This window comes from Rhinopithecus bieti, unplaced genomic scaffold, assembly GCF_001698545.2.
Source record: "Rhinopithecus bieti isolate Rb0 unplaced genomic scaffold, ASM169854v2 scaffold_6908, whole genome shotgun sequence".
Taxonomy (NCBI): Eukaryota; Metazoa; Chordata; class Mammalia; order Primates; family Cercopithecidae; genus Rhinopithecus; species Rhinopithecus bieti.
This window is the reverse complement of record NW_016805193.1, coordinates 1,541-24,746: the sequence shown is the minus strand read 5'-3', so window position 1 is coordinate 24,746 and position 23,206 is coordinate 1,541. Positions and strand designations below refer to the sequence as shown.

General features: G+C 50.0%; 1 protein-coding gene across 9 annotated transcripts in view; it reads left to right on the top strand.

The window, feature by feature from the left end:
• The window catches only part of CCM2 (CCM2 scaffold protein), a 79,528-nt gene extending 56,851 nt beyond the window's left edge, over positions 1 to 22,677 (top strand). For 4 of the 9 annotated variants that reach the window (XM_017871652.1, XM_017871645.1, XM_017871644.1 and 1 more), the window contains 9 exons: positions 10,075 to 10,158; positions 10,620 to 10,803; positions 14,325 to 14,461; positions 15,736 to 15,871; positions 17,666 to 17,788; positions 18,644 to 18,701; positions 19,390 to 19,501; positions 20,477 to 20,615; positions 21,983 to 22,674. In XM_017871652.1, the coding sequence (XP_017727141.1) occupies positions 10,075 to 10,158; positions 10,620 to 10,803; positions 14,325 to 14,461; positions 15,736 to 15,871; positions 17,666 to 17,788; positions 18,644 to 18,701; positions 19,390 to 19,501; positions 20,477 to 20,615; positions 21,983 to 22,263 (1,254 nt within the window). In that variant the 3' untranslated portion in view covers positions 22,264 to 22,674. Of the gene's footprint in view, positions 1 to 10,074; positions 10,159 to 10,619; positions 10,804 to 14,324; positions 14,462 to 15,735; positions 15,872 to 17,665; positions 17,789 to 18,643; positions 18,702 to 19,389; positions 19,502 to 20,476; positions 20,616 to 21,982 lie in introns of all 9 variants that reach the window. The other 5 variants (XM_017871654.1, XM_017871651.1, XM_017871649.1 and 2 more) reach the window with 3 other exon arrangements.
• The last annotated feature ends 529 nt before the right edge of the window (positions 22,678 to 23,206 follow it).

Genomic DNA, 23,206 nt, shown 5'->3' with positions numbered 1-23,206 from the left:
TCTCCTGCCTCAGCCTTCCGAGTAGCTGGGACCACAGGCGCATGCCACCATGCCCGGCGAATTTTTTATATTTTTAGTAGATATGAGGTTTCACTGTGTTAGCCAGGATGGTCTTGATCTCCTGACTTCGTGATCCGCCCATCTCGGCCCCCCAAAGTGCTGGGATTACAGGCGTGAGCCACTGCACCCGGCCACGCCTGGCTAATTTTTTGTATTTTAGTAGAGACAGGGTTTCACTGTGTTAGCCAGGATGGTCTTGATCTCCTGACTTCGTGATCCGCCCATCTTGGCCTCCGAAAGTGCTGGGATTACAGGCGTGAGCCACCACGTCTGGCCACACACGGCTAATTTTTTGTATTTTTAGTAGAGACGGGATTTCACCTTGTTAGCCAGGATGGTCTCAATCTCCTGACCTCATGATCCACACGCCTCGGCCTCCCACAGTGCTGGGATTACATGCGTGAGGGTGTTTTATGGGACATTGAATTCCATGGTCATGTGCCTGCTGCTGTACCTCCTTTAGCACTGAGTCCCTTGATCCAAGGTGATGGTACATGCTGTCCCACATCGGCAACCACACGCCCCACAAGCCCTTGGAGAGTAGTTTGGCAGCTGTTGCAGGCAGGAGAGGCAAACCCTTATGTGGAACATGTGCTAATTTTTGCCAGAACAATTGTTTCTTATTGCAGGGTCAAAGGAGTTCTGAAGTATTCAGCTGGCCGGCAGACAGGACAACTGGTTGGTCTCTTTGAGGGGATGATGCCTTATCAGGGCTGCAGAATTGGTATCCTGCCGGCAGGTCTGCCACGGTGAAGGGTTGTAGTGTATTTGCTTGTATCTAAGTATGTGAACCACGCTTGGGATTTTCTTTCTGTCAGCTGTGTATTGGGAACCCTTTCTGAGGCTGTGGGTGCAATTTACAGGAGAGGCTTCAGAACACCTCTGCTGGAAAGTGTTTGGGTTTGGGCCACCTGTTCCTGCAGCTGGCACTCTTAGCACAGTCTTGCAGTACGAACGTGAACATGTACTGTTGTCCATCCTACAGGAACATCAGCAGTTCCTGATAGTTTTGAGGAAGAAGTGTTTACCACATCAATAGCTACAAACCATGTACCCAAGATTATTTATTCACTTGAGTAAAGATTCCATTTAGCTCAGTTTGTGGCAGTCTACAGTCATCTACCACAGTTTACCCACCATAATTTCTATAGGAGCCAGACTGGGCATGAGATGGGGACCCCTACCCTGTTTCATTTACGTTTTCAAGAGCAGCATTAATTTGCTTTTCCCACTGGGAAATGATACTGTTTTTGATTTACTATGGCCAGGGGTCAGGGGTCAGGATAAATTTCAGGGGCTTCCAAATGGCCTTTTCTACTTCAGTAGCTCTTATTCTTTAGATCAGAGGACCAATAGGAGGATTCTACAAAGTGCTAAGTATGTCCGTTCCTCTTGTATTACGTCTCTTATATTCAGGGAAGTGGGCAGATGGCCACCAGTTGAGTCTTTATCCAGTGGATGCACTTTGAGGTGTACCTGGCTGGGCTTCATGTGTTATCTGACTCCCATATGTTCCTACTCTGTGGAGGACCTTGTTGACAGTTTGGGTCCCTAAGTATCAGCATCGTCTCAGACCCTCTATTTCAAAAACCTCTGAAGACTTTCAGTTCCCATGGTACTTTTATCCAGGTGAATGAAGTCGCTTTGGGGAGCGCTGGGGAAATCACTGTGTCGTTGGGGAAATCACTGTGTCGTGTACTTGCCTTGGTGTTGCAGATTGACTCCCACGCAGGCTTGGTCTTTCCTTCAGTCAGTGTGTCTGAGTTTGAGAGCTGCTCCAGATCTAGAAACAGAGTCAGGAATTGACACTTTGCATTGCAGAAGCTCACCTTAGCCTTCTGCTTACTCCGTTCTGGTTTTTCTTGTTTATATATATTAAGCAGCACCCTTGTTGGCTTCGTATCTGTCCTGCCCATGGAAACTCCAGCATTCTGTGAGCTGTCTCCATAGATCCCTGCATGGAGCCCAGGCTCCCCTGGCTGCTATTTTGACCTTGCTGCCTGTTACTGGCTGACACCTACACCTGCTCTATGCGAGTCAGTGCTGCTCCCTGGCTTCTGCTAGGGAGAGTCTTGTTATCCCCTTGCTCCTGGGGAACCCAGTTCTGTACAAGCACACCTGATGGTTAGCTTCCCCTTTGGAGGCCGGCCAGCACAGAGCTTCTCAGTGATGCCCATGGCCCTTCTGCACACTCATTAGTGCCATGGTTGATGGAATGCCATCATATTCTCCTGAGGGACATGGGCCACTGGTGGGCTTTCCTGTCATTTTGTAGGTCAATTGTAGTATGTCCACTCTTCCGAGCCTTTCGATACCTGGATCCACTTTGCCACAGCAGTCTCACAATCTCTGCTTTAATATGAGTCATCACTTATGCTGAACTTGAAGAGCCTGCCAGCAGTATCTGAGAACGGCCTCTGGACCCCCCACTCAGGGTGTTAAATGCTGTGTTATAGTATGTGCCCTAGTAGAGAAGATCTCCCATTCAGCTTAATATTCTGTCCCCCTGGATCCAACACGTTGAGGTCCTCTCCCAGGTATATTCTCCAGCTCTGTGAGAACTCGTTAGGCACATCCTGTAGCGAGTCCCAGCCATGAGAAGTGGACAGGGCAGATTCTGGGGAGAGCAAGCATTATCTCATGAGAGTCCCATTTCATTTGAGGCCTATGTGTTATATTCAAGCAAGGAGTGTGGGGGGGGGGGGGCTTCTGTCGTACAACAAAAGGGGATAGGTCACTTCTATAGGCATAGTTTTAAGAAGAATTTGAGGACTAAGTTTCTCAAAGGCATTTACCCAGCTATCCCCATCCCAAATCTCAGAATCCTGTTCCTTCCCTGTCAGGGCCCAGACCCTGCCATGGGAACCTTATCAATCAAGGCCAATAAAGAGAAGTTATTGGGAGACTGATTTGGTATCAATATTAAAAAAAAAAAAACACAAAAAACAAACAAAAAAACACTTCCATTGTATCTTGTCAGAAGTTATTTTTAGAAGAACTTTCTGTTTAGAGCCGATTCCCCTACCCCAACCCCTAGACAAGGTGCTTGAGGAGGGGGTGAGCCTGCCAGCATGGAGCTGTGTGGCTGGCAGTCAGGCAACGGTGTGTGAGAGGCTGCCTGGCCATACTGTCTTCTTTCACTAATCTCAGAACTAATGGAGCTGATGGCTGGCTGGTCAGATGTCCCCTTGCTCTCTCACTGCTTCACCATGGTCCTCTCTCTCGTAGCTGTGCTCTTGGCTTGCTGGGACAGTGGGTGTAGGCTGGGCATGGCATTGCCATAGGGGCACTGGGTGTTGGCCAGGGGACACCCAGGAGACAGGGTTTCCCAGGGCAGATGGGGAGCCCGTTGTGAGAACTGTCCAGGAGGCATACATACTGTGTCCTATTCAGATATTAGAACAAGGATTACAGCTGTACTTTTTCTTTACTGATAAAAGTTGTTTTACTAATATAAATATTTCACAGTGAAAGAAATCTCAAATGAGTAAAGATTCATCCCTATAGGAAGAAATCGTGAATCCTCTTTAGAGGTCTGTGAGCCTGAGTTTTTGAAGCATCATGGCCAGATTTTGGATAACACCAAAGAAAAGCAAGATAGTGATGATGATGTCGTGTCACCCCAGCCACAGGGAGGCCAGGGAGAATTCCTGTGCAATTCTGTAAACTTAATTCCAGGGTACTTTTGTTTCAGCAAAGCACTTGACATATGACCCCATCGTAGTCAATATTTTTTATTACCCTTTTGAGAACAGAGAATAATATTTGTGGCTGATGCAAAACTAGGAGGGATAGCAAATGAAATTATTGAATAAAACTAATAAGATGAAATTTTTTATTGTGGTAAAAGATACATAAGATTTATTATCAGCCAGGCCCGGTGGCTCACGCCTGTAATCCCAGCACTTTGGGAGGCTAAGGCGGGTGGATCACGAGGTCAGGAGTTCAAGACCAGCCTGGCCAAGATGGTGAAACCCCGTCTCTACTAAAAATACAAAAAAATTAGCCGGGTGTGGTGACGGGTGCCTATAATCCCAGCTATTTGGGAGGCTGAGGCAGATAACTACTTGAACCCGGGAGGCGGAGGTTGCAGTGAGCTGAGATCGCACCACTGTACTCTAGCTTGGGCGACAAAGCGAGACTCCATCTCAAAAAAAAAAAAAAAGATTTACTATCTTAATCATTTTCAAGTGTCGAGTTCAATGGCGTAAAATCAATTCACACTGTTGTGCAACCATCAGCACTGTCCATCTCCAGAGCTTCCCATCAGCTCTTACCGAAACCATGTTCCCATTAGACAATGCCTCTCCATCTTCCTCTGACAGCCCCTGGCAACCACTGCTTTACTTTTTGTCTCTATGATTTGACTACTCTAGGTATCTTATGTGAGTGGAATCATACAATATTTGTCCTTTTGTTACTGGCTTATTTCACTTAGCACAGTGTCCTTTTGTGACTGGCTTATTTCACTTACCGCATGTTGTAGCATGTGTCAGCATTTCCGTTGCTTTTAAGGCTGAACAATATTTCGTTGTATGTATAGACCACATTCTGTTTATTCACTTATCTGTCAATGAACATTTGAGTTGTTTCTTGCTTTCGTTGATTGTGAATCATGCTGCTATGAACATGGGTGTACAAATGTCTTTTCAAGCCACTGCTTTTATTTTGTATATATACCCAGAAGTGGAGTTACTGAATCATATGCTTATTCTGTGTTTAATTTTTTGAGGAACCACCATATTGCTTTTCACAGGAGTATCATTTTACATTCCCACCAGTAATGCACAGGGTTTCCATATCTCCGTATCTTTGCCAACAATTGTCATTTTCCCTTTTTTAAAAAGCAGTCTAGGCCGGGTGTGGTGGCTCATGCCTGTAATCCTAGCACTTCAGGAGGCCGAGGCAGGAGGATCAGTTGAGCTCAGGAGTTCAAGACCAGCCTAGGCAACAAAGTGAGATCCCACCCCCGTCACTATTAAAAAAAATGTAGCCATCCTAGTGGGTGTGAAGTGGTATTTCATTATGGTTTTGATTTGCATTTCCCTAATAACTATTGATGTTGAAAATTAGGCTTGGCTTATTGGCCATTTGTGTATCTTTAGAGAAGTGTCAAGTCATTTGCCCAGTTTTTAATTGTGTGAGCTACCATGACCAGCCTAATTTTCTTATTTTTAGTAGAGACTGGGTTTCACCATGTTGGCCATGCTAGTCTTGAACTCCTGACCTCAGGTGATCCTCCTGTCTTGGCCTCCCAAAATCCTGGGATTGTAGACATGAGCCACCACCCCCGCTACAATGATTGATATTTGAACAGTGAATGAGCCTTGCACACCTGGGATAAATCCCGCTTGATCATGGTATATAATTATTAATACATTATTGGATTCAATTTGCTAATATTTTATTTAAAACTTTTGGCCAGGCATGGTGGCTCATACCTGTAATCCCAGCACTTCAGGAGGCCAAGGCAGGAGGATCATTTGAACCTAGGAGTTTAAGACTAGCCTAGGCAATGTGGTGAAACCCTGTCTCTTAAAAAAAAAAAAAAAAAAAAAAAGAAAAAAACCCAAAAAATACAGGCTAGGTGTGGTAGCTCATGCCTGTATTCCCAGCACTTTTGAAGGCCGAGGTGGGCGGATCAGTTGAGCTCAGGAGTTCGAGACCAGACTGGGCAACATGGCAAAACCCTGTCTGCCTCTACAAAAAATACAAAAATTAGCTGGGCCTGGTGGCATGTGCCTGTAGTCTCACCTACTGGTGGGAGGATCGCTTCAGCCCAGGAGGTTGAGGCTGCAGTGAGCTGTGATCGTGCCACTGCACTCCAGCCTGGGTGACAGAGCAAGACCCTGTCTCAAAAATGTATGTGTGTGTATATATATATTTATTTTAGTGGTTGCCTTAAGGTTTACAATATACATTCACAACTAATCAAAATCCACTTTCAAATAATGCTGTGCTGCTTCACAGGTAGTGCAAATACCTTGTAACCAAGTATTCCCAATTCACTCGTCCTGCTGCTTATAACATTGCTGTCATTTATTTCATTTATCCTTAGGCTACAGTCACCCAATACACAAATTTTATTTTGAACAAACTGTTAATGTGTTAGAGCAATTAAAATAAGAAAAAAAATACTAATTTTACCTACCTTTATTTCTTCTCTGATGCTTTTCCCCTTTACATAAATCAGAGTTTCTGACTATATCATTTTCATTCTCTCTGAAGAAGTTCTTTTAACTTTTCTTGAAATGTTAAATCACTGAGTTATTGTTTTCTGAGAAAATCATTTCTCTTTCACTTCTGAAGGGTAATTTCACTGGATACAGAATCAAATATCTTCTTGCTTGGATGGTTCCTGAAGAGAAGTCCAGTGTCATTCTTTTTCTTGCTATTTTATAGGTAGGGTGTTTTTTTCCTGTGGAAAAAATCTCCAGATTTCTGCAGAAGAGATAGTCTTCCTTTCTGATTCTCTTTTTGTCTTTGATTTCTGCAATTTGATGTGATTTGCCTCAGTGTAGATTCCCTGCTTTTTACCGTTTCGTGTTCTCTGACCTCATTGGATCTGTGGGTGGGTGTCTGACATTAGTTTGGGGAATTTCTCAGCTCTCATTACTCCAAATAGTTATTGTGTTCTTTTCTTTCTCTTGATATCCTCATTGCACATATGTTATACCTTTTGTAACTGTCCCACAGTTCTTGCATATTCTGTTTTCTTTCTTTCATTCTTTTTTCCCTTTGATTTTCACGTTTGGAGGTTTCTGTTGACTTATTCTTAAGCTCAGAGAGTCTCTCCTTGGCTGTGTCCAGCCTCTTGAGCTTGCCGAAGGCAGTCCCCATTGCTGTTACAGGACTTTTGTTTTCTGGCATTTCCTACTGATTGTTGCTTAGGGTTTCCATCTCTGCTTATGCTGCCTGTCTGTTCTTACATGATGTCTACTTTTTCCATTAGAGCCATTACCATATTAATCATAGTTGTTTTAAATTCCCACTCTGGTAGTTCCAAAATCTCCACCATGTCTGAGTCTGTTTCTGATATGAGGAACTTAGGCATCGGGTTAATAGGCCTTAGTGTGAGGTATGTTTGTCTGGCTGGGAGTTGGGCTGTGTTTACTGTTTGCTGCCCTTGTAGATGCTGGGGGATAAAATCTCCTGTGTGTCCTTGTTTTTGTGTTCCATTGTTTTTGGGTTTTCTTCAAGGTTCCTTCTTAAATAGAGTCTGAAGCTTGCAGTTCTTGTAGGTGTGCATCCCTGTTACTACACAGGGGTCCTGTTGATGAGGCTTTCAGGGGAGAGGAAGTGTTCTGTAGTCCTGGAATTAGGTCTCAGTGTTTTAGTGAGCCTGTGTCCCTGGGCCGTGGCCTTCACATGTACTTCTTAGTTTTGTTTTTTTCCTCCTCCTTAGGAGAGACATAAACGATAGAGGAGGCAAGAATTGGGTGTTTCCTTACCCCTAGGTGGTTAGGCTCTGGTAAAATAGTTTTCCTTGAGGAAAGGCCTTTGTTAAGAATAACAGAATGCTCTGGTCATTCCTTTTCTTTTTTTTTTTTTTTTTTTTTTTTTTTTTTTTTTTTTTTTTTTTGAGATGACCTCTGAGCCCTTTATATGTTGGTTGGGAAACTGGAGTGCTGTGGCACCATCATGACTCACTGCAGCTTCGACCTCCTGGGCTCAAATGATCCTCCCACCTCAGCCTCCTGAGTAGCTGGCACCACAGGCACACCGCCATGCCCAACTATTTTGTTGTTGTTGTAGAGATAGGGTCTCACCATGTTTCCCAGGCTGGTCTCAAACTCCTGACCTCAAGCAAACCTCCCGCCTTGGCCATCCAAAGTCCTGGGATTATGGGCATGAGCCACCACACCTGGCCTGGTTATACTTTTAAATGATGTATTTTCCCTCCTCCTGCCAGAGTATGAGGAGATGTTTCTCCAGTCTCACCCTGACAGCCTGGTGGGGCTCCTAGTGGTAAAACTCAGACTGGTATGGGGACCTCCCCAGTGACTGTTCCCCTGGAGTTTTTGTCTCATACTGGTCCATGTTCAGTCTCTGCCATTTATCAGTTCCCCTTTCCTCTCCGCTGGTGCTGGCTCTAGGGTTTCTGCTGCACAATGAGCTGTGATTCTTAGCATTGCATATCTGTCTCTCCATCTTTGGAGTTATTGTTTTTTCGTGTGACCTCAATTATCTGATGGATCTAAGAACAGTCATTGATTGTAAGTTTGCCAGCTTTCTTGTGAGGATGGGAGTGATGACTTCTGAGCCCTTTACAAGCCAGACAAGAAATTGGAATTTCATTCTTTTTTAATAGAGAACTTAACTGTGTGAGGTAATGAACAACTGAAAAATGTTGAGTGCAAGAAGCCTGTTCTTGGGAAGAATCAGCAACCCATTTTAAAAAACAGGAACATTAAAAATGTTATGGTGGTTGGTAAGATACAGGCAGGAGCACAGCAGGTACAGTGCTGCTGCCCACAGCCTTCTGCACCTGAGGCCCTGTGTCATGGAGGTTTGCTGAGCCAAGTGCCTCACAGCCATGTGTGACCAAAAAAACCTGTTTACTAAATGTTTTAGTCTGTTTTGTGCTGCTATAACAAATACCACAGACTGGGAAATTTATAATGAATAGAAATTTCTAGGCTGGGCATGGTGCCTCACACCTGTAATCCCAGCACTTTGGGAGGCTGCGGTGAGCAGATTGCTTAAGTCCAAGAGTTCAAGACCAACCTGGGCTACATGACAAAACCCTGTCTCTACAAAAATTAGGCCAGGTGTGTTGGCACACCACTGTAGTCCCAGCTACTCAGGAGGCTAAGGTAGAACAATTGCTTTGAGCCTGGGAAGCAGAGGTTGCAGTAAGCCAAGATCACGCCTCCTCACCCCAGCCTGTGTTACAGAGTGAGACCCTGTCTCAAAAAAAAAAGAAAAAATCGTTTAGTTCTGGGGGCTAGAAGATTTAACGTTGAAGGGCACAGCTGGTGAGGGGCTGCATCTGCATCTTATGTTATCCCAGGGCGAAAGGTGGAAGGGCAGGAGAGGGAAGGGGGTCAAATTCATTTTTTGACCTTTTATCAGGAACCTGCTCCTGAGATAACAAACCCCCTCCCAGGATAACAGCATTAATCTGCTCACAAGGGCAGAGCTCTTGTTGCCTAATCAGCTTTTTTTTTTTTTTTTTTTTTTTGAGACAGAGTTTTGCTCTTGTTGCCCAGGCTGGAGTGTAATGGCGCGATGTCGGCTCACTGCAACCTCCGCCTCCCGGGTTCAAGCAATTCTCCTGCCTCAGCCTCCCGAGTAGCTAGGATTATAGGCATGATCCACCACGTCCAGCTGATTTTGTATTTTTAGTAGAAACAGGGTTTCCCCATGTTGGTCAGGCTGGTCTCGAACTCCCGACCTCAGGTGATCCACCCGCCTTGGCCTCCCAAAGTACTGGGATTACAGGCCTAAGCCACTGCACCCAGCCTAATCACCTCTTAAAGGCCCCATCCTTAACACTGTTGCATTTGGGGACTAAGTTTCCAGCACATGCTTTTTGGGGGACACTTTGAAACCATACCACTTCATTTTTCTATTTATGCTCATTTCTCAGCTGCGTTGACTTTTGCAATTGAGTTAAGTTTATTTTTTAGTGAAGTTGTGCATGGTGCCATTGTTTTCAGTTTCCTCAGCAGTGACTAGAAAACACTGGCCATCCCTGTTTTAGAATACGGATTCTACCAAAACTAGTAGTTTTGGTACTAGTAGTTTGGGATGTCCACTGTAGGACTTTTGATGATGACCTTCACTGTAGAATAGTAGGAGATGGAGCAGCACTGTCCTCAGCCAGTAGAGATTTCTGTAAGAACCCAGGACTCTCTTCCTAGAGTTGGCCCTCCACATGAGCCGGATTGGAGACCCATGGGCCTGGTGGCCTGAGTATGAAGCACTTGGTTTGTGCTCTCGGCGGTAGTGATGGTGGTGTTGGCTCAGCTCCCATTTCTCATGGCATTTTTTTTCTTCACTTTCTTTCAGTATTTAGGTCAGTTAACGTCCATACCAGGATACCTGAATCCCTCCAGTAGGACTGAAATCCTGCATTTCATAGACAATGCAAAGGTAACCCTATCCTCTTAACCCTGTGCACTAGCCCTCAGCCCCCACCAGCGCTTGGTCCCTGTACACTTGGCCTCGTGGCTGTGAGGAATGAGCCAGTCTCATCACATTATGGGTACACTTGGCTCTTGGCCATAAAGACTATTCCTTAGTATGGACATTAACTTGATTCTCGAGACTTGCTCAATGTGATTTTGGGCTATTTCCAGAACTTACATTTTCAAGATATTTCAAACCACGTGCCGTAAGTCCGAATCTGAAGGCAGTTCCAGAAGAATCTCCCAAATGGTTTGAACACATTGGTGTCCCTGGAACAAGCACTATTCTGAGGGGAATAACACTGACCTTATTCACTCAGCATTTGTCATATGTGTGACATCGGCCAGCACAATATTCTCAGGAGAAGAGCCCCATGCCGGTTGACAGCTGAGTCTGCATTTCTGACGCCCTGTGGTTCTTTCCAGAGAGCCCACCAGCTTCCGGGACACTTGACTCAGGAGCACGATGCTGTGCTCAGCCTGTCTGCATACAACGTCAAGCTGGCCTGGAGGGACGGGGAGGATATCATCCTCAGGGTGCCCATCCATGACATCGCCGCCGTCTCCTATGTTCGGGATGACGCCGCGCACCTGGTGGTCCTGAAGACAGGTACAGGAGGTCAGGGGTCAGGAGGGTCCTTGTCCTAAGGAGTACATGTGTGAATTTCATGAAGTTCTGGAGACAGTTTTTGCAGCTTTGTGTTGGGTGCTGCTGTTTGTCATGACCAAGAGTTGGCTTTCCTGTCTCTGAGATCAGCCAGAAGAGGGCTTGAGATCAGTTACCAGACACTGGGAGTCACTGGCACACTAAGAGCCTTTGGGAACTCAACAATACTGGGATACAATATTTAGGACTGATATCCTGTTCCTCTGCCCGGCGGGGCTCCTGTTGACTCCCACTGGGTACACTGGAGTTGCCTCTCTGCCTAGGTGTGGTGGAGCCTAGAGAGAATGCAGTGGGTAGGGACCTCACTTCAGCTTGACTGACATTTTGAGCTCTGCACAGTGTCCTTAAAGCAAGGACAGCAAAGATGAGACCCAGACCTCCCAGGAGTTCTTGGTCATAGAGGTTACTCTCTGTGTGTCCTTGCTGCCTGCTGCTTTCACAATGGGATAGAATTGGGCAGAATTGGGCAGAATGTTATTTTTGGCTGTGGTGAGTACAGTGATGCCTCACTGGACCCTATCCCAAGCTGCCCATTAATTTCCAGTGGCTTCCAGCCCAGGCATTCATGCCACTGAGGATGAGGGGAGAGATCATGGTTCACCCTCCCTGTATTTTGCCCCTCCCAGTCCTGAGTTTTAAAGCTGGCGTTGTGGTAGGGACAGTATCCTGGGTTCCTTGGATCTCTGCTGGTGACTGGGTTGATCCCAAAGCCTTTCATTTCCAGAGGTCCAGTGGCAGGGTGTGAAGGGGTCACAGTGGGTCTGCCTAGACCACACACTGTGTTTGAGGTAGCAGAGAGGGGAAGTTGTTGTTCCATTTAAGGTCAGTAGTTCATTGAGAATCTGGTGAGTGTGTTCATTATTGACCCCTTGAGCCATGAAGCTGCCAGCCTGAGTGCGCTCTTGAGATCTGTCCACAGAAAGCCTGTGAGTCTAGATGCTTGGAGTTGCTGTGGTCACAAACTACACAGGGAACACTGGTGGGGTTTATGAAGGTGACTGTTGCTCTGCTTTGTTCTCTGTTTAGCAGTAGCTTAGACTTGCATACATCCTCCCCAACACAGGCACACACCACACCTACACACATGTACATTACTCACCCTGTCTGGCTGAGAAGGCTGGCTTGGTGGCTACTTCTAGCCATACTGTCCAACACCATGGTGACCCTCCTGTTTTTCTACCTTTGGACCCTGCGGGAGGCCTTAGGCCTGGGCCATCCTTAGGGACAAGGAGTGAGGAGACTGGTTTCTGACTGGCTTCCTGTAGGTGTTTCAAGCTGGTAGGGAGGGGAGATAGGCCCCCTCTTTATTTCTTCTCCTGCATGACAGTTTCTCAGCTTTAATTATTAGAACACATTGCTAAAGGAAATGGATAACGGATTTTTTTAAATGGAGAGAGAATGAACGCCATAGTGAGAAACTTTCCAAAAATAGATGGAAAACAGGACCTCTGGTCTTTGAGAGAACTTTTGATTTAAAGGAAGAGAGTGAATCCCTGGGTCCTGGGGCCATCTTTCTTGTTTTGCAGATGCACTGGAGCAGTTTTGTGTCTCCTGTGTTACATGAGGCATGCTGTGTTTATTTTTTAATTTTTAAAATATTTTAACTTTTTTTGTTAAGGATGAGGTCTCTCTGTGTTGCCCAGGCTGGTCTTGAACTCCTGGCCTCAAGTAATCCTCCCGTCTTAGCCTCCCAAAGTGTTGGTACTACAGGCATGAGCCACTGCGCTGGGCCGCCATGCTGTATTTAGGATTAGGAATCCAGAGTTCTCAACTTAAGAGACCGGCAGGTGAATAGCTAACGTTTACTCAGTGCCTGCTGTGTGCAAGCAAGTCTCTGTGTCTCTTTGGACCAAAAGTACCCTGGTATTTGGGATAGCACAGGAACGGGGAAGTTGGGGGCCAGGTTAGCTGCAATAGGGTCCATGTGGCAGGAACTGCTTGGAGGGCGGTGACTTGAGTTGGTGCCAGATGAGGCAGGGTCACCCGTGCACCCACAGTAGCACTTCCTGGATGATACAGGAGAGGCATACAACTTGCTGCCCGCATCCTTAGGCTGCCCACCCTGCTTCCTTGAGAACTGCCACAGGTACACACCAGGGAGCCAACATTTAAAAAATGTTTAAAAAGTAGAGATTTCTTAGCAAACTCATACCAAAAAAAGAAAAAAAGTAAAGGGAAACAAGTGAATTTTTTTTTTTTTTGAGACGGAGTCTTGCTCTGTCACCCAGGCTGGAGTACAGTGGTGCGATTTTGGCTCACTGCAAGCTCCACTTCCTGGGTTCATGCCATTCTCCTGCCTCAGCCTCCCGAGTAGCTGGGACTACAGGCTCCCACCACCACGTCCAGCTAATTTTTTGTATTTTTAGTAGTGACAGGGTTTCACCATGTTGGCCAGGCTGGTCTTGAACTTCTGACCTCAGGCGATCCACCCGCCTCGGCCTCCCAGAGTGCTGGGATTACAGCCATGAGCCATCACGCCTGGCCAATTATTTTCAATAATATATTTTATTTAGCCCTCTGTACCCAAAACATTATCACATCAGTATATAATCGATATAAAAATTGTTGAGCTACATAGCATTCTTTCTTTGTCTACCTCTGAAACCCTGTGTATAATTTGCACTCACATGTTTCAATGTGGACTCATCACATTTTGCATACTCAGTAGTCCTGTGGCCAGTGGCTGCCACAGGGACAGAGCAGCCCCAGGAGTCTCACTCTGGGGTTTGAGGTACAGTCCCTTATGGAGCCCGTGTCTGTGCACATGCGCCTATCTTGCACCTGGCCTGGGACAGCCTTCTTCTCCCTCCTGAGGCTGGCCTGCCCTCCAACACCCTGGCACTAGTGGCACTTCTAGGTTTTGTTTTCAGTCCTGAAGTCCTCCCAGGGTGGTCCGAACTGATGGTAAGAGCCCTGCTTTCTGGCGATGGGCCTCCCTCCTGCTGTCAGGAAAACCACTGAGTTACTCCATGTATTTCAAGAGATCCTCATTTGTCTAGGGAGGCGATGGGTAGGATGTTAGAAACAAGGGCACTGGGGTCTGACCATCTAGATTGCCACGTGGACAGTGCAGCTCACACGCCCTCAGTCCTGGCCTTTCACCTCCCCCTGCCTCTGTTTACCCATCTGTAAGAAGGGAACTCCCTCAGAACACATAGAAACCTCCTGGAGGTGACTGTTCTCAGAGTTGTGTATGTGGTCTGTTGTATATGAACTTGAAGCATGTGAAACTACAGGATGACGTGCAGCTCTAGTGCCCTGGAGCTCAGGGGTCGTGTGTTCCCACCCTTCTTTAGAGAAGCAAGGTGTGTCTGGTGCAGGCCCTTCACCCGGGTCGTTCTGTGGGTGCCTGAGCCAGGTAAAGGTCCTCTCAGCCTGTTTCCATAGCGGCCTCAGCTGTTGCCTCAAGTGCCCCCATGCCTGCCCTTTCACTGCACTAACCTGAGATGGTATTGACTTCTTAGCCCAGGACCCAGGGATCTCCCCCAGCCAGAGTCTGTGTGCGGAAAGTTCCAGAGGTCTCAGTGCAGGCTCCCTGTCGGAGAGTGCAGTTGGGCCCGTGGAGGCATGCTGCCTGGTCATCCTGGCTACAGAGAGCAAGGTGAGACTTTCTCGCCCCACTCACTCAGAACCGAGTCCTGTCCCTGGCTCCTCCCAAACCCTGCTCATGGCCAGCTCCGCCTGTGGCCCCACCCTGGCCATACCCAGCACAGTGCTGGGTACTGCCCTGGCCCCAGCTACTTCCTCTGCCATTGCCTGTCCCCGCCTCACCCTAGTCCCCGCCCAGCCCCACCTCTCTGCTTAGCCCTGCCCCAGGCATTGCCCCCATCCTGGCCCTGCCCACAGCTCCTCTACCCATGGCTGCATCCCAGGTCCTGCCCCAGACCCAGGCTCCCTAACGGTTCCCACCCCTGTGCCTTCCGACCCTCCTATCTCCAAGCCCCAGCACCTTCTCTGAGACCACCTGGCTACTAAGCTTTTTGCTTATTCTTCAAGGTGCCCCCACGCTGATGGGCAGGCAGCGGCAGTCACCTGCCTGGGAGCTGCATCCTAGACCTGCCTGGTGTTCAGGACTGTGCTTATAGATTACTCACCACCTGGAAGAGCCAAGGGCCGGGCCCTTGTAGGCTAGGGTTTGGGGCCCCCTCAGCCACCCAATAGCTGTGGGGGCTTGGCAGTCACTTAACACCTTTCTGTTTAATTTCCATATCTGTAAAATGGATACTAGTGACCACCCACCTTAAATATCCTGTAATGAGCATTTCTCAGTGTTGGTACTACTGTCATTTTTAGCCCGATAATTTTCCACTGTGGGAGGCTGCCCTGTGCATTGTGGGGTGTTGAGCAGCATCCCAGCTTCTCCCCTTGTGACAGCTGAAAATATCTCCAGATATTGCTACATGTCCCCTAGGAGGGGTACAAAAATTGCCCCAGTTGAGAGCCTCTGCTTTAGACAGCACACTGTTAATAAAACTGTTTAGCTGTTAGAAACGCCTCCAGGTGGGCTATGATACTGATGGTATCTCCTCTCACCTCTTTCCTGGGCTGGGATAGGGTTGTGAGGGTGTTGACAGGTCAGGTTAATGGAAAGAGGACGTAGGGCTGGCAGCTAACACTTGTGCCCTGCACAGTCCTCTCACATTTGCAAAACCACCCCTGGGCCATGTGGCAGTCCTAGATGGAGTCCTGGGGCAGTTGGCTAGGTCTCCCTTTTGACACCCCTTTGGATCAGTGAAAGGCAGAGGGACACATTCTGGCATCCGCTTTTCATTCATGTTGATTGAGCATCTGGGCTGCCCCAGGTATCCTGGAAGCTGCTTGGGAAGGCGCAGTCTCCAGCCAGACTGACTGAGCAGCTGCTGTCCCCCACTGCAGGTTGCTGCTGAGGAGCTTTGCTGTCTGCTAGGCCAGGTCTTCCAGGTTGTTTACACGGAGTCCACCATCGACTTTCTGGACAGAGCGATATTTGATGGGGCCTCCACCCCCACCCACCACCTGTCCCTGCACAGCGGTATGTTGAGTGAGAGTGGGCAGCGGGTGGGAGCAGGGACAGAAGGGGCTACTGCAGTGGCCCCCAGCTTCCCATGAGTTACTCCTGGAATAGCGCAGTTACTGCCGTGACATGGTGGCCTTTTGTTCCCAGACTTTGCTGTTCACATTAGCCCATAGGGTTTCATCAAGGCAGAAATGTCACCTGTCCTTGAGCGAGTTGCACCAGGTCAGCACGATGGCTTCCTGGAATACATTTGGGGTCTTTGAACACTTTTTTGGAACCACTTGTGGCTAAAGTCACTTCATTTAACTCAGAACAAAGAGCCTGGAGAAGGCTGCCAGCATTGGGGCCTGTGATGGAATTGGGGAGGCTGAGAGTGGATCTGGGAGCCTCCTTTTCGGTACGCCCGGACCATGGCTACTCTTAATGTGAAACTCCTTCTAGGACCATGGCCAGACCCATGGGAAGCTGCTCAGGCTGCCTGGGAGGTCAGCTGGCAGTGGTGGAGCAGTGGCAGATGGGGAAGAATCGAAGGCACCCCAGAGCTGCCTCCTCCTGCATGACCCACACAGCATTTTCAGGAGTCTGTTAGTCCATTGAAAACACTTCATCAGCAAGCTCACTTGAGTTAAGTCTTCAAAACATCATCTTTTCAGATGTGTTACTTATTGAGGATTAATGGTTTACATAAATCAGGTGCATAAAAAGCTGTTGGAGGCCGGGTGCGGTGGCTCACGCCTGTAATCCCAGCACTTTGGAAGGCTGAGGTGGGCAGATCACCTGAGGTCGGGAGTTCGAGACCAGCCTGACCAACATGGAGAAACCCCATCTCTACTAAAAATACCAAAAAAAAAAAAAAAAGCTGTTGGAAACAGTGTGGCTTGTTGAGTGCAATTTCTTCTTTTTATGGAGATAAGTCCCAGCCCTCTACCCTTTCCCCAGTAACACACATCTCAATGAAGAGAGTAAATGGTGGAGAACCCTGGGGAAGCCTGTGCTGGTGTGAGGGCTGCTCCTCAGTGCCTCCTCCCTCCCTTTCTTGCTGCTGGTGCCAGAGCCCTTTGTGGGCACCTTACGCCCTGTGTTGGCACAGCAGCTGCAGAGCGGACAGCTGCTGAGCTCTCAGGCAGGCTCTCCGTCTCATTTAGTCCTCAGTGACCCGGTGAGTTAGGTGCAGTCTTCATCCCCATTTTAGAGATGGGGAAGTGGAGGCTTAGAAGTCAACAGCATATCCAGAGGAATGTACCATATGAGTAGCAGACGATTTATCCAACTGCCATTCAGTTTCAGTGTGATTGGTTTGGCCCTTGTGCTTTAAAATTCCCAAAGGGCCTTTTTTTTCTTTAATCATTTTTTTTACTGAGAACTACACAAGTCATACATGTACAGTTGAGTGAATTTTCACAAAGTAAACACATCATGTAACACCACTACTGAGGGCTGCTGAAGTGGGCTTCTTCCCCTGCCAGCCTTTCCCAAGACCTCCCCTTGGGATCCACACACAGATGTGCACACGTTACGCACACCCATACGCACATGCATGCATTCTCTGCTTATTTCTGCCTTGGAGTATTGCTTGCTGTGTTCTCTCTACTCCAGCTATGCCAAAACATAGCAGCATAAACAGCAGAAATATATTCTTTTATAATTCTATACATTAGGAGTCCAATGTGGGTCCCACTGGGCTAAAGTTGAGGTGTCCACAGGGCTGGTTCCTTCTGGAGGCTCCAGAGAAGAAGCCATTTCCTTGTCTTTCCAGCTCCTAGAGGCGGCTGCATGCTTTGGCTCATGGCCCTTCCTCTGTCTTCACAGCCAGCCACGTGACATCTTCCACAGTCACATCTTCCTTTGACTCTCAGCTTCCTCTGCATTTCAGGACTCTTGCAATCACATTGAGCCCACCCAAATTCTCCAGGGTCATCTCCCTATTTCAAGGTCAGCTGATTAGCATCCTTTATTTCCCTTTGAAATTGGTAACACATTCACCAATTCCAGGGATTAGGATGTGGACATCTTTGGGGGGGTCATTATTCTGCTCTCCATACTTAGCTTGTTCCTAGTGCCAGAAATGTCCCTTTTATCTCCCAGTCTCCCCCTCTGCTCCCATTTAAAATCTTACCCTCTCCGCAACACTCACCTGCCTCACTCACAAAGCTTTCACTCAGTGCCTGCGCTGGTGTGGAAATGTGCCTTCCTCAGGTTTGGAATAGCAAATTACAGTCTGTGTCACGCAGACCTAATGTCATTTGTTGAATGTAGCTGCTCAGTGTTGACCCTTTGCTGGTCTGAGGGTCTCAGGAATCCTGTGGCTTCGCTGGGTTCAGGTGGGGAGTCAGACTGCCCGGCTCTGACTGTGGTTTCTGCTGCGTGACCTGGGCCAAGTTGTGTAATCTCTTTGACTGACTTCCTCGTCTACAAGTGAAGACAGGGGTGATATGTGCCTGGGTTAAAGGAGACAAAGCCCCAGTAACCCTGCGTGGCACATGAGTGATACCTCAAAGACAGCTTTTGTTGACTCTGGCCATGGGTGAATGTGAACTTCAGCCCAGCCGCAGCAGGATTTGCATTTGCCAGGATCCCCAGGAGGGGTGTATGTGGGCTTAAGTCTGGGGGCCCCTGCCCTGAGGCACACAGCACATTCCAGAGTGTGGGCAGCTTGATGAAGGACAGCAGGGTCCCTGAAGGCCAGGGGTGCCGCTGTCTCCTATAAATACAGCAGTGGGCTGGACTCAAAATGCCTCCCTACCATGTCCCTGAAAGTCATCTTAGTTTTCTGCATCTTCCTTACAGATGACTCTTCTACAAAAGTGGACATTAAGGAGACCTACGAGGTGGAAGCCAGCACTTTGTGAGTGCACATGCCACCAAGCCGTGCGGTGGGACACGCACCAAGTGCATTGCCCGGTGTTGTCCAGGCTGCAGCCAGTCGGCGCCCCCATCTCAGCCCACCCTCGCTAAGCCATCCCCAGACCCACTGTCCCCAGCTTAGTGAATGGTTGAGGCCTGACTCGCCGCCCTCTTCTCATAGACTTCTAGAGCCCTTGCTGTCCCTCTGGTCTCTCCCTGCCCACCTTCCCATGGCTTCCCAAGAGTGAGCTTGTAATAGGCATGTTGGATGGAGCTGTTCCCCTGTCCAAGCCTGCCGAGGCGCTGGCCTTCCAGACCATATCTGCTACTGCCTGAGCCTCTGTAATACTTCAGCCCACTGGTGCTCTCCATTCCTGCCACCCCACAACCCCGGCTCCTCCCTCTGAGCCTTTCGCTTCCCCCTCCCAACAATGCTGCCCACCACCTTGACCTATGTACTCCCTCCCTTCACTCAGAGCCCACCTCAGAGCCGCACCCCCGGGGAGCCCCAGGACCAGGCCAAGCTGACCACCCTGCACCTCAGCCAGCTCTCCTCTTACCATCATCATCACTCACATTCCTCTGTTCAGGGACAGTGACCCACACACACAGCATGGACTAGGTTTCCTGAAACGTGTGGGACGGAGGGTCAGGGAAGCCACCCGGTCACATACCACATTCTTCCGCAGCTGCTTCCCTGAGTCCGTGGATGTGGGTGGTGCGTCACCCCACGGCAAGACCATCAGTGAGAGTGAGCTGAGCGCCAGCGCCACTGAACTGCTGCAGGACTACATGCTGACGGTAGGCCTCTGCTGCAGGGGCGCTGGGTTGCTTGAGGGAGGGGGTGCCCTAGGGTGGATGCGGAGAAGGGGAGGAGGAGGAGGAGCAGTGCCTAGCACTGTTGGTCAATTTTGCTGACATCACCACCTTTTCCCGGGGATAGTCTAGGAGAGCATGAGTCAGTGGGGCTGAGTTGGGGGTGCTATGGCCATCAGGACTGGACTGCCGGCCTGTGCTTGGGTCCTGGGGGAGGGGAGGGAACGGTGGCCTCTGCAAGGCTACATGGCCAGACACTTTTTTTTTTTTTTTTTTTTGACACGGAGTCTGGCTTTGTCGCCCCGGCTGGAGTGCAGTGGCTGGATCTCAGCTCACTGCAAGCTCCGCCTCCCAGGTTTAGGCCATTCTCCTGCCTCAGCCTCCTGAGTAGCTGGGACTACAGGCGCCCGCCACCTCACCCGGCTAGTTTTTTGTATTTTTTTAGTAGAGACGGGGTTTCACCATGTTAGCCAGGATGGTCTCGATCTCCTGACCTCGTGATCCGCCCGTCTTGGCCTCCCAAAGTGCTGGGATTACAGGCTTGAGCCACCGCGCCCGGCCAGCCAGACACTTTTATCCTTCCCATCTTATATAGTTCTGTCATAGAAAACTCAAGTCTTCCTAATCTGCCTGTGTGTAGCCTAGAGGGCACAGGCTTGGCCCGGTACCAGGTTGCCAACTTCCACCCTGCCCTGCTGGCTCCTGTCCTCCCATGCACTCTGTGTTCCAGGCTCAGGAGAGTGGAGCTGCCCGGTGCCATTGGTCCTCTTCTGGGTGGGCCCCGTGCCAGCATGATAGGATGGGGACACATTGTGGGCATTCTGATGCCCCAGCCTGTGCAGAGGTGAAGCCAGAGACAGCTGGTGCTCTGGCTGGGGTTAGTGGCTGTCGCAGGGTGGGCCCGAGTGCCGACTCTTGCCCACTGTGCCCAGCCCTGCACCTGGCTCTGCTCTCTTGCAGCTGCGCACCAAGCTGTCGTCGCAGGAGATCCAGCAGTTTGCAGCGCTGCTGCACGAGTACCGCAATGGGGCCTCTATCCACGAGTTCTGCATCAACCTGCGGCAGCTCTACGGGGACAGCCGCAAGTTCCTGCTGCTTGGTGAGTGGGCCCCGGAAAGAGGGTGGCTTGTCCAGACCTGGCTTGGGGAGGCTGATCCCTCCTGGGAATGTGCACACGGACCCCTCAGTGGGTGCAGCAGGGGCTCCATCAGGGATGGCAGATTTGAACCAGAGATGGTCATGAGAGCACAGTCCAGAGATCGGGGAATCTGCTGTGATTAGTCAGAAGGGCTTTTCCCAGGGACTGTTGGGGGCCCACCAACAGGCCTTCATTCTCCTGGGAACTCAGGCTGAGCTGGGTGGGTCCTGCCAGGAAGCAACAGAGATCTCCCAGGAGCGGGGCTGGGAGTGAACACAACCCTGAGATTTAGGAGAAGAGTGCTGGAGGAGCCAGGGACACCTGGGTTTTGGTGAATGTGTAAGACTTCAAGGCGGAAGGACCAGCGTTTGCCAAGACCCCCCAAAAAGCTCAGCACATTAGGTCAGTGCAGCTAGAGGGCTGTGTGGTCTGAGCAGCAGAGTTGGATGTTGGCCCCACACCTCTCAGGGATGGTGACTTAGCTGTGGTTTCCCTCTGCCGACACTTAGAACACAGCAAGTTGGCAGTAGTTTGTTGCTAGTAGCTAGTTGAAGGCTTCTGGGTCCTGGGCCTGTTTTCCCCGCAAACCAAGGAAGGTGAGTTTGTTACCATTGTACCGATCTGGCAGTGGCAAGCATGGACTGCCTACCCCGGGCTCCCTGCTCTTAGAAGCATGAAGGGCTGCAGGCTGGGGCAGCCTGTGTGTACAACAGGTTCTGTCTAAGCAGTGCCCACCCCTTCTGTGCTGCGTCCTGTGTCGTCTCCTGGCATGGGACTCTGTCTGTCCCTCCACAGCAGGGAGTGGAGATTCTGAGAGACACACTAGGCTTCCCACATAAGAGGGCAGCCCTCTGAGTTGGGGCAGCCACTCAGGCCGTGGCAGGGAAACAGTGGACTTTGGCATGAGGCCTGCCTCCGAGGACTGCACCCTTGTTGCCAGGTGCCAGCAGGCGGCTTCGAGGACTGCTCTGGGCCTCAGCTTTCCCTACTGTAAAATGAGGACTTTGTGAGGACTGATAGAGAATGAGAGGAGACCACAGGTTCTTAGCCTGTGCTGGTGCCTTTAGGCCATGGAGTGTGCCTGTGGCAGAGGCAGTAAGCTCTCAGGGCCAGCAGCAGTGCCTGTCAGAGTTGAGGTTTTAGCCAAACTGGCCCCAGGAAGCATGATTTCAACCAGGATGCTAGATGCAGTGAGCATGGCATCAGGGTCCTCAAGGCCATGCACCAGGGGCAGCTGTGGCTCTGTCAGGGGGCTTTGAGCCCTGAGAGAAGAGCTGAGTGGGCTGAGCCGAACTGGAGGTGCCATGCTGGGTGTTGTGTGTCTGCAGGTCTGAGGCCCTTCATCCCTGAGAAGGACAGTCAGCACTTCGAGAACTTCCTGGAGACCATTGGCGTGAAGGATGGCCGCGGTATCATCACCGACAGCTTTGGCAGGCACCGGCGGGCCCTGAGCACCACATCCAGTTCCACCACCAACGGGAACAGGGCCACGGGCAGCTCTGATGACCGCTCAGCGCCCTCAGAGGGGGATGAGTGGGACCGCATGATCTCAGACATCAGCAGCGACATTGAGGCGCTGGGCTGCAGCATGGACCAGGACTCAGCATGATGGGCAGTGGATGGGGCGGGGGGCACCCACACCTTCTGCACAGTCATCGTAGGCCTTCCCAGAAGGAGCTGCCCAGACCTGCGTGTCAGCCCTTGGTTGGGGCCAGGGAGAGGCTCCAGGCGCAGGTGGCCGCGGGTGGCCCAGGTCCTCTACTGTGAAGGAGCAGGGAGCTGCTGAGGGACACGAGCCCCAGTGCGGGGTGGAAGGCTCTTTGCCTTGTCCACCAGGGCTCAGCCAAGCCCTGCAGCGTGTCCCCGCTCGGGGAGGGCCTGGTCGAGCTGGCAGGGAGAGCCAGTCCTGTTGGCTGGGCCCTTGGACAGCTGTCAGTTTTGCACATGATGTTCCTATTGTAACTCTCAGAGACCTTAAAAAGTTTACTGCAATGTGAATAATTTAATCTCTGGTTGCCAAGCATGTTTCTGATCCAGTTGGGTGAAAGCCATCGGTGCCAGGAGGGGTGTCCGCTCTGGTCTCTGTCCCTGGGTCCCCGTCTGCCCTGCGGCACCTGGGACTCAGGTGGTGGTGGTGGAGGCAGCAGGCTCTTGTGCCACAGGAAGGACTTCATTTGGACTTGAGCAGCGTGGATGTGGGGCAGGAGCGAGCATTCTGAGGCCTTTCGTGGGCAGCAGGGGTAGCATGTGGCGTGTGTTTGGGGGCACCTTGACACCCTGTGCACTAAATCCTTCAAGGTCACTGGCTGTGCCCCGCACTGTCCCCCCTCCCATCCCCCTTCCCCCCCTTCTCCTCCCCAGCTGTGCTGCAGGTATTTTCCTCAAGCAGCCTGCACTACCCCATGGAACAGAAATGCTATGTGAGATCTGGTCACCTTGGAGCCTGGGGGCTGGGTCTTCAGAGGCCAGTGTGCAACTCTGCTGACCCTCCCTGTGCCCTCATTGTGGTCCTGTCTCCATCTCTGTCCCGTGAGCTCTGCTGGCCTTGGTCT